This window comes from Callithrix jacchus, chromosome 4, assembly GCF_049354715.1.
Source record: "Callithrix jacchus isolate 240 chromosome 4, calJac240_pri, whole genome shotgun sequence".
Lineage (NCBI taxonomy): Eukaryota > Metazoa > Chordata > Mammalia > Primates > Cebidae > Callithrix > Callithrix jacchus.
The window spans coordinates 105,583,377-105,599,051 of NC_133505.1; the positions used below are offsets into that span (position 1 = coordinate 105,583,377).

Consider the following 15,675-nt stretch of genomic DNA (forward strand, 5'->3'; position numbering starts at 1 on the left):
CTATGGCATTAATATCCTCTCCATTTTACAATTAAGGACCCAAACACAGAAAGGTCAGATAATTTTCCCACAATTGTAAAGGAAGTAAAGTTTAAGCCTAGAACTATCTGACTCCACCCATTACAGCACTGCCTTCCACAGACAGTAGAATGAATGTAGCTGATGTAGCTGACTTCTGTCTCTAGCCAGGCATTATGGACCACAAATGCTCCTTTACTCAACCTCTGAGTACTTGTTTGGGTTCAGGAGGTGAAAGGCCCAATTATTTTACACGCTACAACTAATACTGGCTTAATTCTGAACTTTTCCCTGTAAACAAACAAATACATTCTTTTCAGACACTGATTAAAACTACTTTGAATGGTTTCAAAAAAAAAAAAAAAAAACCAAAAAACTTAACCAAAGAAAAGGGAGTGGGGGAACAATAATCCTGATTTGTGTCAGTTGCAGTTCATATTATTGAAAGTTCACATGCAAGGATTAGTCTATTACTTCATGGAAGATAAAAACATAAAGTACAATAGGGTGAAATTTAGTTTAGGATGACCTAAATAGGTTTATAACAATTTAACTAATAAAGGCCCACCATGCTTACATACCTAAAGCTATCATGAAAGGAGGATACAGTAGGCAAAGATCCGTTCTGTAGGTATCATTCACTATCCTCCTATAGAAATGTAAATCATATTATTACTGAAAGCAGATCTACCTCATCTGTACATTTCCTCCAGAGAGGGCCAGATTTCCCATCTTTGTACACATTTATTTCCTTTTATATTACTGAAGCACAGCTATAAAAGTGAAAACATCAAGGCAAAAGGATAGATACATGAATGTGACAACAAATACACATATCAACGAATAAAATTACAGCTAAATATACTTTAAATTTCAAAATTTCATAACAAATTACAAACACATTTTTCTAATTTTTTAAAAATCAGAAAATCAAATTAAAAAACCAGAAGTTAAACAGTAAATGTATATGTACGTTACATACTACCAAAAAGTATTCTGATTACTTTAAAGATAGCTTCAGTCTTAATTTTTATGTTACCAGTCTGTTTCATATAAAATTAAATTTTAATAAGTATATTTATAGAACAGATAATTTAGGATGGTTTTCATTTTGTTATTTACTCCACTACAGTTATTAAAATTAAAAAAGTGGTATTTTGCTCAACACAAAATATCTTGGGGCAATAGTTTAATGACTTTAAAAATACTGAACTTCATATTTAGTTGTCAACCTTCCTATCTAGCAACATGTTACACTATTAATAACTTCTGTTCTAATTACCATGCAAGGGGAAGCAACATGTCTTCTTGGCCCATGTCCTGCACATACTGGAGCAAAGGTCTATAAGGATGATACACTATCAAGCAACAATCCTAGAAACAGTTTAAAAAATGTGTATGTATAAAAAACAGATTTATTACAACACAAAAATGATATCATTACCCAACTCATTTGTAATTGTATTATTTCAAAGTGAATTTCATTAACTCATGCTTGCTTCCCTTTTATTTGCTTAAGCAAGCAGTATGACAGCCCTAAACTCTACTATAATAGTGAAGGCAGTGCTCTCTCTGGAATATACCTTGATAAATCGGTTGGCAGTCAGTCAGCATCCATTCATTCCCTTAGAGACTCAAAGTGTCACATCTGCAACACACTGAAACCTCTTATTAGCCTATAAATCCATAATTCCCAACTGGAGGAGCAGAATTCTGCCAAAGACATAATCTATCTTTAAATAACACTGCACGCACACACAAATTGTGCACATAATTTACAGTGGTTTAATGTCCTGACTTGTCTGTTTGTAATACTTTTATTACAGTTACTTAATATAGAATAGAAAAGTTTTCCCATCCTAAGTAGGATATATAAAGTATTTTACAGGCTTCAGAGAGAATACAGACGCTAATATAAATAGGCTACCATGATTTCACTATCACATATCAGGTGGATGGCTTTAAAATGTATCTCCCTAATATCATTTCTTTAAATAATTTCCAACTTCATTAAATTTGAAAATGTTTTAATCTATTAATCACAGAAGATATACTTACCATTAGTTCTAACAGATAGAATTCACATTCTAATATCTGTTTAAAGAAAAGACTATCAATGAAATGTCAACTTGAAACCAAATTAGATAAGTCTACTTAATCTAATATAAATTATAGACATTATAGTAATTTATCAAAAATTTTTACTAAAAAGTTTTAAAAATCCAGACAATAAATGCAATTTACATGAAAATCAATATATGCAATAAAAATTACTTTTTACTATTACACATCAAATTATGATTATAGAAATTTTAATCCTTTTAAGGAAAAGCCAGCTTCTCACAAGCATTCTTATTACTCACTTTTATTTAAAATATCCTGTAAAAACATCAGATTTTCCAGTATACTTTCTACTACGCAAATGCAAAATACAATTATTTCTACTTAAAACAATGTAGCTTAAAGAGAATAAACAAATCCCTTGCAAAGTGGAAAAAGAAGGACATGCCTATTAAAATGTCTATAGAAATTCCCCTTATATTTCATACTGTTCCATTAAAGTAGTTTTTAATCCCAGCTGAATAGTATTATCACCTGGGTGCTTTTACATAGTACCAATATTGGGAGCACCAAGCCTCAAAGTTCTAATTTAGTTGTTCTGGAAAATCCAACATAAATATTATATACAAGCTCCCAAGGTGATTTAATGAGCAGACAGGGTTGATAATCACTACTATGAAGTATTTTTTTTAATGGTAAAAGCTATTTAGCTTTAATTTAGAATAATGTCTGTATTCATGTAATATCTGAAACTGCTATTTCTAGGAAACTATTAAATTTAGTCTAATATAAAATAGAGCTAGTTTATATAAAGCTTTGATAAGTGTTTTATTTTTATACTTACATGATTCATCCTATAAGGAAATTCCTTTGGAAAGGCATATGAAAATCTAGTTTTTACTGCAGAAAATAAAAAAACAATTTAAACTGAAAAAATGGGAAATGAATTAACTCAAAATTCTTTTAACAGAGCAGAATATTAGAGAGTTGAGCAAGATTATTTTCAGTAGGAATTCTTGGCAATACTTAGGGACCCAGATTTTTGATTTCAGGGAAGGGGAAAGACTGGGTGGTAGGACATCCAAGACAGCTTTAATTTTATATTTACTACTTTAAGAAAGGGTTCTGATGTTTAAAAAAGAAAAAGATCAGAAAAAAAAATCACTTTTATCATTTCTAAAATCTTTTCAACTACAGAATGGTATTCTCCTGTTTTCCAGTGACTGAGCTTAGAAGGAACGCAGGGGTTATGTATGTGTTTACAATATATACAATTGATCAAAAATATACATATAAAATATTGGGAGGATAGTACACCATTTTCTAAACTTTTTACAATGACCAGGTATTTATTAAAATATATATTTTAATAAAAGCATTAATATATGTGCAAAGGTCTCTAGAGTTTTCTTTAATGCCACACACACATAAAGTTACTACTCTATTATCTATTACTTTATTAGTCACTAAATAAAGTACAAGTGAAAAAACAATGTTAACCATCCATCCCCCATCTCCTTAAAATGGTGTGAGCATATAGATATAAGTACTATTTGAGAAAATTGTATTCATGCCATTATAATACACTTAATTCAACAAAGTAACTATTGACAGGTTCTAAAAGATCTGTTTGGTGTCAGCTTCCATTTGTACAAAACCCAATTGATCTCACTGAGATTAAAAGAAATTCCATCTCTGGCCGGGTATGGTGCCTCTTGCCTATAATTAGCACTTTGAGACACCAAGGCAGGTGGATCACCTGAAGTTAGAAGTTTGAGACCAGCCTGGCCAACATGGTGAAACCCCATCTCTAGTAAAAATATAAAAATTAGCAGGGCATAGTGGCACAAGTCTGTAGCACGCCTACTCGGGAGGCTGAGGCAGGAGAATTGCTTGAACCCGGGAGGTGGAGGTTGCAGTGAGCTGATGTTGTGCCACTGCACTCCAGCTTGGGTGTCAGAGTGAGACTCTATCAGAAAAAAATAAAAAAGAATTCCATTTCTTCTATGCACTCTATTTTCTTTTATTTTTTTTGAGATGGAGTCTTGTTCTGTTGCCAGGCTGGAGTGCAGTGTCTTGTTCTGTTGCCAGACTTCAGTGCAGTGGCTTGATCTTGGCTCACTGCAACCTCCACCTCCCAGGTTCGAGCAATTCTCCTGCCTCAGCCTCCCGAGTAGCCACAACTACAGGCTCGAGCCACCATGCCCAACTAATTTTTGTATTTTTAGTAGAAACAGGGTTTCAACATATTGGCCAGGATGGCCTCAATCTCTTGACCTCGTGATCCGCCCATCTTGGCTTCCCAAGTGCTGGGATTACCAAGCCCAGCACTATGCACTATATTTTCAAAGATTTGTTTTGCAAATTAAGTGCCCTACAGCTAATTTAGATGTGTAACATCGCCAGGATTGAAACCTAGAATGACTTAAACTTGACATTAGGAAATTTATCTTTCCTTTCTTGTCTCCTTTAAGATGGACCTATTAAGGTTTCTGAGTTTTACAAATTCTTGTGATATAAATAAGATGTAAAGCATGCCAGCAAAATAGGTTCTTTAATAATGGTAGACAATCAACAAGGTAAAATTATCTCCGTACATAAAACAAATCCACATCCTCATCTCCTGGACCTTAACACCTAACATCTCCATCAAGATTAGAGTTACCTGATGCTGTCACAATATGTCTGTTACTCCACGCTAAAACTGCTCTGCATTTTTTTCTGTCTTCTAATCCTTTTCTTACAAATTGGAGAAAAATACATTCCCTCCTCTCTATTGTTTGTCTTACCACTTATGCACTTGTCATCTATTCAATTGATATTTCTTACTATTTTTCCCATCTTTAACCTTTCCTCCTTCAGTAATCTTCCATCACATACTAATAAGCCCAAATTTCCCTTGAAACAAAACAAACTACCTAATTATATTCCTCTGCCTTTTGTTTTTGTAGACTCAAAAACTCAGAAGATCACGCACACAGTTCTCTTATACCTACTGTTATAGACTTCTCAGCCCCCAGAACTGGGAGAAATAAATGTATGTTGTGAAAGCCACCCAGTCTATGGTACTTTCTTATAGTAGCCCAAATGGACTAAGACATGCCTTCACCCAGCTTCCCCTATTATTCACATCTTACACGTTAGTGTGGCACATTTGCAACAATAACTGACCCAACATTGACATGTTATTATTAACTAAACTCCATACTTTTTTCATATCTCCTTAGTTTGTACCAATGTCCTTTTTCTATCCTAGGGTCTCATCTAGGATATCACATTACATTTATTTGTCATATTTCCTTAGACTGTTTGGCTGTGACAGTTTTCTAGCCTTTCCTCATTTTTGATGACTTTGACAGTTTTTAGGAGTACGAGAGTCAAGTACTTTGTAGAATGCCCCTCTACTGGAATTTGTCTGATGTTTTTCTCAGACTAGAGAAAATGGGTTTTTGAAAGGAAGACTACAGAGATAAAGTACCATCCTCATCATATCACATCAAGGATACATACTATTAATGTGATTTATCACTGTTGGCTATTGGCCTTGATTGCCTGGCTAAGGCAGTATTTGTCAGGTTTCTCCATTGTAAAGTTACTTTTTTCCTCCCTTTCCATAATGTATACATTATACACATTAGCAGGAAGTTAACATGTACAGCCAACACCTTAGGAGTGGGGATTTATGCTCACTCTACTTGAGGGCAGAGTAGCTACATATATTATTCTGAATTCTTCTGCATGGAAGACTTGTCTCTTCTCCCTCATTTATATGGTTTCACGGATATTTAGTTTATACTTTGAGTTATTATCCAATGCTATTTTTAAAATTTTGTTGCTCAAATTCTTTCAACTTTGGTCAGTGGGAGCTCTCTTTGTAGGCTCCTATATCCTTTTTGACATATCCTCATCAATGCAGGTTTTTGTTTTTCTTGTTTGTTTTGAATACTTCTTAATTACTGGCACTACGAGGTGCCCCAGGTCCATCGTGTGTATTTCCTGCCCCAGTCCTAGAATCAGTCATTTCTCCAAGGAGCCCTGGTATCTTTTATTGGAGAATGATATTACAAACCAAGATATGGGTACTAGGTGAGCTCACTGCTACTGGGATATCATTGCTTATACACTCTTTCAGCTGAGAAAGCCAAGAAATACACACATTAACCCATTTATATACATATATCTATAAATATTTCTATAGGTAACCATCCATATTGTGTTAAGGTACATGAGTTCATGCTGTCTCCAACTCTTTGCTTATCTGTAAATTCCCACTCCAACAATGAGAAACCTGGCTCGCAAACATTTGCTATCAATTTACATAATTGTTTAATTCCCATATACACGTATAGCATTATCAGAATCATTAACTTGTATACCCATGGGTAACAACTTTATCAACTAGAGTAAGTGCTTATATGTAGTTCTTTTTCTGCCTTTAATCTTACACGCTAATCATTTCCAAAGTTACCTATGTTGACACCTTTCCCCTAATTCCCTTCACTGAAGTTGTTTCATATATTTGTAATAGTTAGATTATTCATTTCTCAGCACCTACTCACTTCTTAATTCCTTGCAATCTGGCTTCTTACCTCCACCCCCACATTGTTAATGACACTATGTTCTCTCTCAAAGATCTGTTTTTTACCTTTGATTCACATCTTTTTCTATGCAGCCTAAGACACTGTGCAACTCTTTTTAATTTTTAGAGACAGAGTCTTATTCTTTACTCTGTTGCCCAGGCTAGAGTACAGTAGCATATTTGTAGTTTACTGCAACCTTGAACTCCTGGGCTCAGGCAACCCTCCCAAGCATAAGACCTTGTGCAACTCTTTTTTTTTTTTTTTTGAGAGTCTTCCTTTGCCGCCCAGGCTGGAGTGCAGTGGTGCGATCTCTGCTCACTGCAACCTCCGCCTCAGGAGTTCAAGTGATTCTCCTGCCTCAGCCTCCTGAGTAGCCTAGGACTGCAGACATGTGCCAGCATGCCCAGCTAATTGTTTTTTTATTTTTAGTAGAGACGGGGTTTCACCATGTTAGCCAGGATGGTCTTGATCTCCTGACCTCGTGATTTGCCCGCCTCAGACAACATGCTGGATTACAGGCGTGAGCCAAGGTGCCCAGCCACCTTTTTTTTTAATTTTGAAGACAGAGACTTACTCTGTTGCCCAGGCTGGAGTGCAGTGTCATAATCATAACGTACTGCAACCCTGAAATCCTGGGCTCAGGAAACCCTCCCACCTCAGCCTAGTAGGACTACAGGTGTGTGCCACCATGCCCAGTTAGTTTTAAATTTTTTTGCAGAGCTGAAATCTTGCTATGTTGTCCAGGCTGGTCTTGAACTCCTGTCCTGATGTGATCCTCCAGCCCCAGCCTCCCAAAGTGTTGGGATTGCAGGCATGAACCACCATGCCTGGCCTGTGCAACTCTTAAACGTTATCAAATTCCAAATTTCTACTGCTGACCTCACATTTTTAAGAGGATGTTCTACTTTACACATTTATACTAAGAATGCCAAAGATTAAATTTAATCCTTTTCAGAACTCACTTATTCTCTTTTTCTGGTGCCACATTCAGCTCTCCAATGCCCATGCAAAAAACCTCAAAACACATTTCTAAGTCTTTTTAAATCCCATCTTCTTACAAGTCCTACTGGCTCTATCACTCAAATCTTGCTCATTTGTTGTTCTTGCTGGCTGCCAATACATTAGTTTAAGCCTTTATTAGTGTTCACCTGGATGACTTCAGCAACTTAACATTATTTTGTCCACTTTAAACTTGTTAGGTTTTATTTCTCACAGCACCCTGTGGTAAGTGACAGCACTCAATACAGTTTGCAGTTTCACTGTATTTCAAAAGTTGTTTTTAAATTAAGATACACACACACACACACACACACACACACACACAACATGGCCAGGCACAGTGGCTCACACCTGTAATCCTAGCACTTTGGGAGGCCAAGGCAGGCAGATCACCTGAGATTGGGGATTGGAGACCAGCCTGACCAACATGGAGAAACTCTGTCTCTACTAAAAATACAAAACTAGCCGGGCATGGTGGCACAGGCCTGTAATCCCAGCTACTCAGGAGGCTGAGCCAGCAGAATCAATTAAACCCAGAGATGGAGGTTGCAGTGAGCTAAGATCGTTATCATTGTACTCCAGCCTGGACGATAAGAGCAAAACTCCATCTCAAAAAGAAAGAAAGAAAATATAAAAATAAAACTTTCATTACTTTCAATAGAATGAAGTGCAAATTCCTTCATCTAGCATTGAAGGCCCTCTATTAACTGATATTAGTCAGGGAAGGATTTTTTCTCCACTATTTCCTTACTCACAATTTAGTTAATATAACTTATGAGCTTTCCCCAGTTCAACTATCTTCACTAAATTTTATTTAATCCTTTCAGGCAGGGTTCATCCAACAATCTTTTCCAACTCAAAACAATCACTGCATTCCCTGTAACTCTCTTATACTATTTATTTCCTTCTATATTAATATTTGTATATGTCTGTCTTTGTTGTTGTTGTTCTAAATTCCTTGTATGTATTTTAATTTGGTGCCAATGTCACTGCATTGGTACAGTGTTTTCCAGTAATAATGTTGTTGTCATTGAAGATGATGACAGCCCCTAAAATTTACTGAGTATTGTGGACCAATATATGTCCCCCTCTAAAAATTCATGGTGAATCCCTAACTCCTAGTACCTCAGAATGTGACTGGATTTGGAGAGATGGCCTTTACAGGGATACAATTAAATGAGGACAGGCAAGGCACAGTGGCTTATGCCTGTAATCCAGCACTTTGGGACGCTGAGGCAGGCAGATCATGAGGTCAGGAGATCAAGACCAGTCTGGTCAACATGGTGAAACCTTGTCACTACTAAAAAATACAAAGATTAACCTGGTGTGGTGGCACGTGCCTGTAGTTCCAGCTACTCAGAGGCTGAGGCAGGAGAATCACTTGAACCTGGGAGGTGGAGGTTGCAGTGAGCCGAGATCGTGCCACTACATTCCAGCCACTACACTCCAGCCTGGGCAACAGAATGAGACTCCATCTCAAAAAAAGAAAAAAAAAAAGATTAAATGAGGACATAAGAGTGGGCCTAATTCTGTAGGACTATTGTCCTCACATGAAGAAGATGGTAAACCAAGAGTGTTTGTGCACAGAGAAAAGTCCATGTATGAATAGCCAGACACCTTGATCTTGGATTTACATGCTCTAAAACTGTGAGAAAACACATTTCTGTTGTTTAAGCCACCTATTCTGTGGCATTTTGTATGGCAGCCTCAGCAAAGTAACATAGTAAGCAAGGCACTGTTCTAAAAGTTTTATAAATATTAACTCATTTGATTCTCATAAAAACCCAACAACATAGATATTATTAATATCCTCATCTGCAAGATGAGGAAACTAAGGCACAAAGAAGAATTTTGCTCAGTTTGTCCCACAGAAAGCACTGGAGTTAAAATCTGAAACCCAAGCAGCCTGGGCCTATGAAATACACTATAAAATTTATGAAATAAATAAAGTAGCCTATTATAAGATTTTCCTATTTATTGGTAACCAAAACCTCTTATGAATGTACTTTTTAAGTCTTTGCATGAAAAGTGTAAATAAACAAACTTTAATAATAGGTACCTCAAATTAAGAAATACATATACTTTCTAAAAAGTTTAGAAAACAGAGACTAAACAAAAAAGAAAGTAAGACCCCTATAATCTACTGGGCAGAGATGAACACTGCTAACATTCTGGTAAGAATTCCTTCTAGTCATTTTATAATTTTTTAATTGTTTGATTTTCTAGAGGGCAATTTAATACTTCTTCAATGTGATCTATTTGGTATATTAAACTTTTTGGCAAAACTGATTGATTATCAATCTTCTACCCTTAAAAGAATTAAGATGTGACATGGAGAAGACTGAATTAGATTATAATACTATCTCAGAAAGGGGAATGACCCAAAATATAAAAATCAGTAGGCTGTGTGCAATGGCTCACATCTGTAATCCCAGCATTTTGGGAGGCCAAGGCAGGCAGATCAAAAAGTCAGGAGTTCAAGACCAGCCTGGCCAGCATGCTAAAATCCCATTTCTATGAAAAATACAAAAATTAGCCAGGCATGGTGGCATGCGCTTGTAATCCCAGCTACTCAGGAGGCTAAAGCACCAGAATTGCTTGAACCTGGGAGGTGGAGGTTGCAATGAGCCGAGATCACACCACTGCACTACAGTCCAGGTGACAGGGCAATACTCCATCTCAAAAAAGAAAAAACATAGCTACTTAGTAACAACTGGAGCTAAAAGTTAGCTCCACTGACTACAGAATCAGCTTTTTTTCTGCACCATGTTTTTAAATATGGAGGTTTGAAGCATCTAATTACCATCGAAGACAGACATCGAGTGCTAAATTATTTATTCCACCCATAAGAATGACATTAGTCAATAGAAAACAATACAATATAATAAAATTAGGAAATGAAATTTTTTCTTTACTCTTACAAGATTAAAAGTCACTGAGTTGATGTTTTTGGATTGATAATTACTATCTTTTTTTTTTTTAAACTTAGTGTCTTGCATTGGAAATTACTATTTCTAACATTAAAAGTAATATCTTTATAATGCTTATAACACTATGTGTTTTAAAAACAAAACAAAACAAAAAACAAAACAAAAAAAAACTGGTTTTAGCTTGATTTTTTGCCAAATACACTAGACATAAAGTTATCCTCAGGAAATGTAACAAAGTCAACCAATCTCTCATATGTCTCATAAACCAAAAAAAAAAAACCTATGTACTCTGGAGCTTTCTTCAAATTCTATCCTTAAAGCAGATATACTTTTTGTACTTACATACAGAAGTAGCAGCAGCAGTCAATCTTGTATTTGAAACTACTCCAAATTCCTAAAGAAAGAAAAGCAGATGAGATCAGGTTCATGTGAACCCAATGAAACTAAGAGTGTCTGAACTCTATTCAAAACAGAGGATTTCCCTGCTCCCCTCTTTACAATCTGTTCACCTTCTACCCATTTGAGCCATAAAGTACTTAAACCCTTAAATGTACAGGTTGATTACCCCTTATCTGAAATGCTTAGGATCAGAAATTTTTCTGATTTAGAAATATTTTTACATTACACTGGTTGAGCGTCCCTAATCTGAAAAACTGAACTCCAAAATGTTCCAACAGGCATTCCTTTGAATGTCATGTCAGTGTTCAAAAAGTTTCAAATTTTGGAGCATTTGGGATTTTCAGATTAGGGATATTCAACCTTAATTACCATTCCACCAAATTGCTACAACTTAAGACAAATTTTAAAATAATTGTACAATTTAATAACAATAAAAGGTACCAAATTAGAAACCAAGCCTTAAAGTTACAGTGCCAGTTTCTGCATTTAAATTAGCTTCCAAGAAGATTGTTTAGATTCTATACTTAATTGCAAGAATAAATATTAAGTATGTTTCTTATTCAATTCAACCTGTACTAACAGATACTTCATGCCATTTAATGACACAACAAAATCTGTGAGTAAAATAAATCTTAAATTAATCACCAAAAAACTAAAAAAAACAAACAACCATATAAACAGTTACTATCCTTTTTGGAACAGGGAGATAAGAATTACATAAGACTTCCAAGGTCAATTTTCATTTCCTCTTTCAACTGAATAACCACCATTGTAAAAATACTAAAATTTATTATGACCCACCTTATTTATATACACAGTCTCATTTATTGCCTCATAATATTCCTAAAGCTTTCACTTCATTTTAAAATAAAAAAATCAAGAGTTCGTTTCTTATCCAACAGAAGAAACTAAGCTAAAAATCTATTCAAATACCTTCAACCTACATCCTTATTCTGTGTAGGGAAAATGTGTGTACTAATATATTTGTTTTACATCTAAACCTCCAACTATAATAACTGAAAACAAAAAGTAAAAGCTTGAGACATGTTCTTAAATAAGATTTCTATACAATTTCCATAATACTAGAGAACATGCAGGAAGATGTGGTCACAGAAATAAAAAAATAATGTTATAAATCTGAAAGACTACATTCTGTTTTTCAGGAATATTTATTTTTTTTTTTTAAGACAGAATCTTGATCTGTTGCCCAGGCTGGAGTACAGTGGCATAATCTCAGCTCACTGCAACCTCCACCTCCCAGGTTCAAGTGATTCTCATGCCTCAGCCTCCCAAGTAGCTGGGATTACAGGCGTCTGCCACCACACCTGGCTAATTTTTGTATTTTTAGTAGAGATGAGGTTTTGTCATGTTGGCCAAGCTGGTCTCAAACTCCTGAACTCAAGTGATCCATCCACCTCAGCCTCCCAAAGTGCTGGGATTATAGGTGTGAGCCACCACACCAGGCCTAGGAATTCTTTATCCAAAACTCAAAGGGGAAACTTTCATTCAGTAAATCACATCACAGAGTTCTACTCAGTAAATCAAATAACAATATTTAACAAATAAAAGCCTTAAATTAATTTACAAGATTAAATGTTTATAAAGATTTTGTCTTGGTCTCCCATACTGCCTGTGCTTAAGACACTTAAAAGGAGGGGACTCAAGATGGCGCTGTGAGAACAACCCAGGATTGGAGCCTGCGTTGAATTCGCAAACGGTGAGTCAGTGCTGCATTTCCAGACTGATCTTTGTTGCCCACAGAACGGGGAAACTCCCAAGTATAAAAAGACACGGGACGCCAGGCAGTAGGTCTGCCTGGCGAAGCCGGCAGCCGGGGCGGCGGCGGCCGGCCCTACCCAGCAATCCCCACAGGGCGCGCTTGTCCGGGTGCCTTGTTGAACCGGCAACCTGAGACTTGAGAGGGCTGGACTTGAGACTGAACGAGACTTGCACAGTAGCCCAGCCCAGGGGATTGCAGGAACAGATCGTTTGGGATACCCAGTGGGACGAACAAAACCGCGATTTCAAACTATCCCGGGCAGACGGTCCGAGACGCTCTGTGGGGGAGGGGCATCCACCACTACGGAGGCAACCTGCCCCAACTGATATACACGCCCACTGCTGAGGCAGCCAGCCGTTGCCGAGGCAACCCGCCCCAACTGAGATACACGCCCACTGCTGACGCAGCCTGCCGTTGCTGAGGCAACCCGCTACAACGAAGAGACTCCGCCGCAGGGCGTGGCGGAGACCACAGCAGAGCCGGCAGGAACAGCGCGAATCACACAACAGCAGGGCGGAGCCTCGGCAGCCAAACAGTGGCTAGTCTGCCTTCGAGCTGGGCAGGACACCTGATGGGACATCCAAAAATAAAGCCCAAACCCCTCAACACAGAGCATTTGAGAAAAAAAAAAAGGGTTGTTTAATGAGCTGTGTTGCAGCAGAATCAAACATAGCAGCCTAACAGCCCTGAATGAACAACAGAGTGCACAGCTCAGCAATTAAACCCCTATAAAGTACAAACTGTCTCCTCAAGCAGCTCCCTGACCCCTCTATATCCAAAAGACTGTCATTAGGCAGGCATCATCCTGGGACAAAGAGAGCAGAAAAAGAAACTGGTAGCATCCCTCGCTGTGCCACGGCTACTAGAGGTGCACCCCAGACAAGCAGGGTCTGGAGCGGACCTCAACAGTCGTACAGCGAAGGGGCTAGACTGGTAGAAGGAAAACCAAGCAACAGAAATACTTCATCATCAACATTCTGGGTGTCTACTCAGAGACCCAAACGAAAAGTCAGCAACTACGCAGACGACCAGCGGACAAATCCACAAAGATGGGAAAAAACCAGCGCAAAAAGGAGGAAAACACCCGAAACCAGAACACATCGCCTCCTAGAAAGGACCAAAACTCCTCACCAGCAAGGGAACAAAGCTGGACGGAGAATGACTGTGACGAAATGACGGAATTAGACTTCAGAAGATGGATAATGAGAAACTTTTGTGAGCTAAAAGATCATGTATTAAATCAATGCAAAGAAACTAAGAACCTTGAAAAAAGATTTGAAAAAAGATTCGAGGAAATGATAACAAGAATGGATACCTTAGAGAGGAATATGAATGAATTAAAGGAGCTGAAAAACACAATACGAGAACTTCGCGAAGCAAACGCAAGTTTCAATAGCCGAATTGACCAAGCAGAAGAAAGAATATCTGAAGTCGAAGACCAACTCAATGAAATAAAACGAGAAACCAAGATCAGAGAAAAAAGCGCAAAAAGGAATGAACAAAGTCTCCAAGAAATGTGGGACTATGTGAAAAGACCTAACCTACGTCTGATAGGTGTACCAGAAGGGGACGAAGAGAATGAATCCAAGCTGGAAAATACTCTTCAGGACATCATCCAGGAAAATTTCCCCCACCTAGCAAGACAAGCCAACACTCAATTGCAGGAAATACAGAGAACACCACAAAGATATTCCGCAAGAAGAGCAACCCCAAGGCACATAATCGTCAGATTCAACAGGGTTGAAATAAAGGAGAGAATACTAAGGGCAGCCAGAGAGAAAGGTCGGGTCACCCACAAAGGGAAGCCCATCAGACTCACAGCAGATCTCTCGGCAGAAACACTACAAGCCAGAAGAGAGTGGGGGCCAATATTCAACATTCTTAAAGAAAAGAACTTTCAACCCAGAATTTCATATCCAGCCAAACTGAGCTTCAGAAGTGAAGGAAAAATAAAATCCTTTGCGAACAAGCAAGTACTCAGAGATTTTGTCACCACCAGGCCTGCTTTACAAGAGCTCCTAAAAGAGGCACTACACATAGAAAGGATCAATCAGTACCAGCCATTCCAAAATCACACTGAATGCTAAAGAGCTTCAACGTAATGAAGAATCTACAACAACTAACAGGCAAAAGAGCCACTTAGAATCAAAATGGCAGTATCAAATTCACACATAACAATATTAACCCTAAATGTAAATGGACTAAATGCACCAATCAAAAGACACAGACTGGCAAATTGGATAAAAATCCAAAACCCATCAGTGTGCTGTATCCAGGAAACCCATCTCACATGCAAGGATACACAAAGGCTCAAAATAAAGGGATGGAGGAAGATTTACCAAGCTAATGGAAAGCAAAAAAAAGCAGGAGTTGCAATTCTCATCTCTGATAAAATAGACTTTAAAGCAACAAAGATCAAAAGAGACAAAGAAGGCCATTACATAATGGTAAAAGGATCGATACAACAAGAAGAGCTAACGATCCTAAACATATATGGACCCAACACAGGAGCACCCATATACATAAGGCAAGTTCTTAATGACTTACAGAAGGACTTAGACTCCCACACAATAATAGTGGGAGACTTTAACACTCCACTGTCAATACTAGACAGATCAACCAGACAGAAAATCAACAAGGATACCCAGGGCTTGAACTCAGACCTGGAGCAAGCAAACCTGGTGGACATTTACAGAACTCTCCACCCCAAATCCACAAAATACACATTCTTCTCAGCACCACATCACACCTACTCTAAAATTGACCACATAATTGGAAGTAAAGCACTGCTCAACAAATGCAAAACAACTGAAATCATAACAAACAGCCTCTCAGACCATAGTGCAATCAAGTTAGAACTCAGAATTCAGAAACCGACCCAGAACCGCACAGCTTCATGGAAACTGAA

At 37.5% G+C, this 15,675-nt stretch overlaps 2 protein-coding genes and 1 pseudogene across 5 annotated transcripts in view; 2 read left to right on the forward strand and 1 right to left on the reverse strand.

The window, feature by feature from the left end:
• Positions 1-15,675, forward strand: part of LOC144582186 (small ribosomal subunit protein uS3-like) — a 68,438-nt pseudogene that overhangs the window by 33,704 nt on the left and 19,059 nt on the right. The window lies entirely within an intron of this gene.
• The window catches only part of LOC100894240 (thiosulfate sulfurtransferase like domain containing 3), a 61,748-nt gene that overhangs the window by 33,704 nt on the left and 12,369 nt on the right, over positions 1-15,675 (forward strand). The window lies entirely within an intron of this gene.
• The window catches only part of CCNC (cyclin C), a 36,023-nt gene that overhangs the window by 8,416 nt on the left and 11,932 nt on the right, over positions 1-15,675 (reverse strand). For all 3 annotated transcript variants that reach the window (XM_002746860.6, XM_035296379.3, XM_078369876.1), the window contains 5 exons: positions 10,931-10,982; positions 2,924-2,979; positions 2,077-2,112; positions 1,301-1,392; positions 600-667 (listed from right to left, as the gene is read on the reverse strand). In XM_002746860.6, coding sequence (XP_002746906.1) covers positions 600-667; positions 1,301-1,392; positions 2,077-2,112; positions 2,924-2,979; positions 10,931-10,982 — 304 coding nt within the window. The remainder of the gene's footprint in view (positions 1-599; positions 668-1,300; positions 1,393-2,076; positions 2,113-2,923; positions 2,980-10,930; positions 10,983-15,675) is intronic.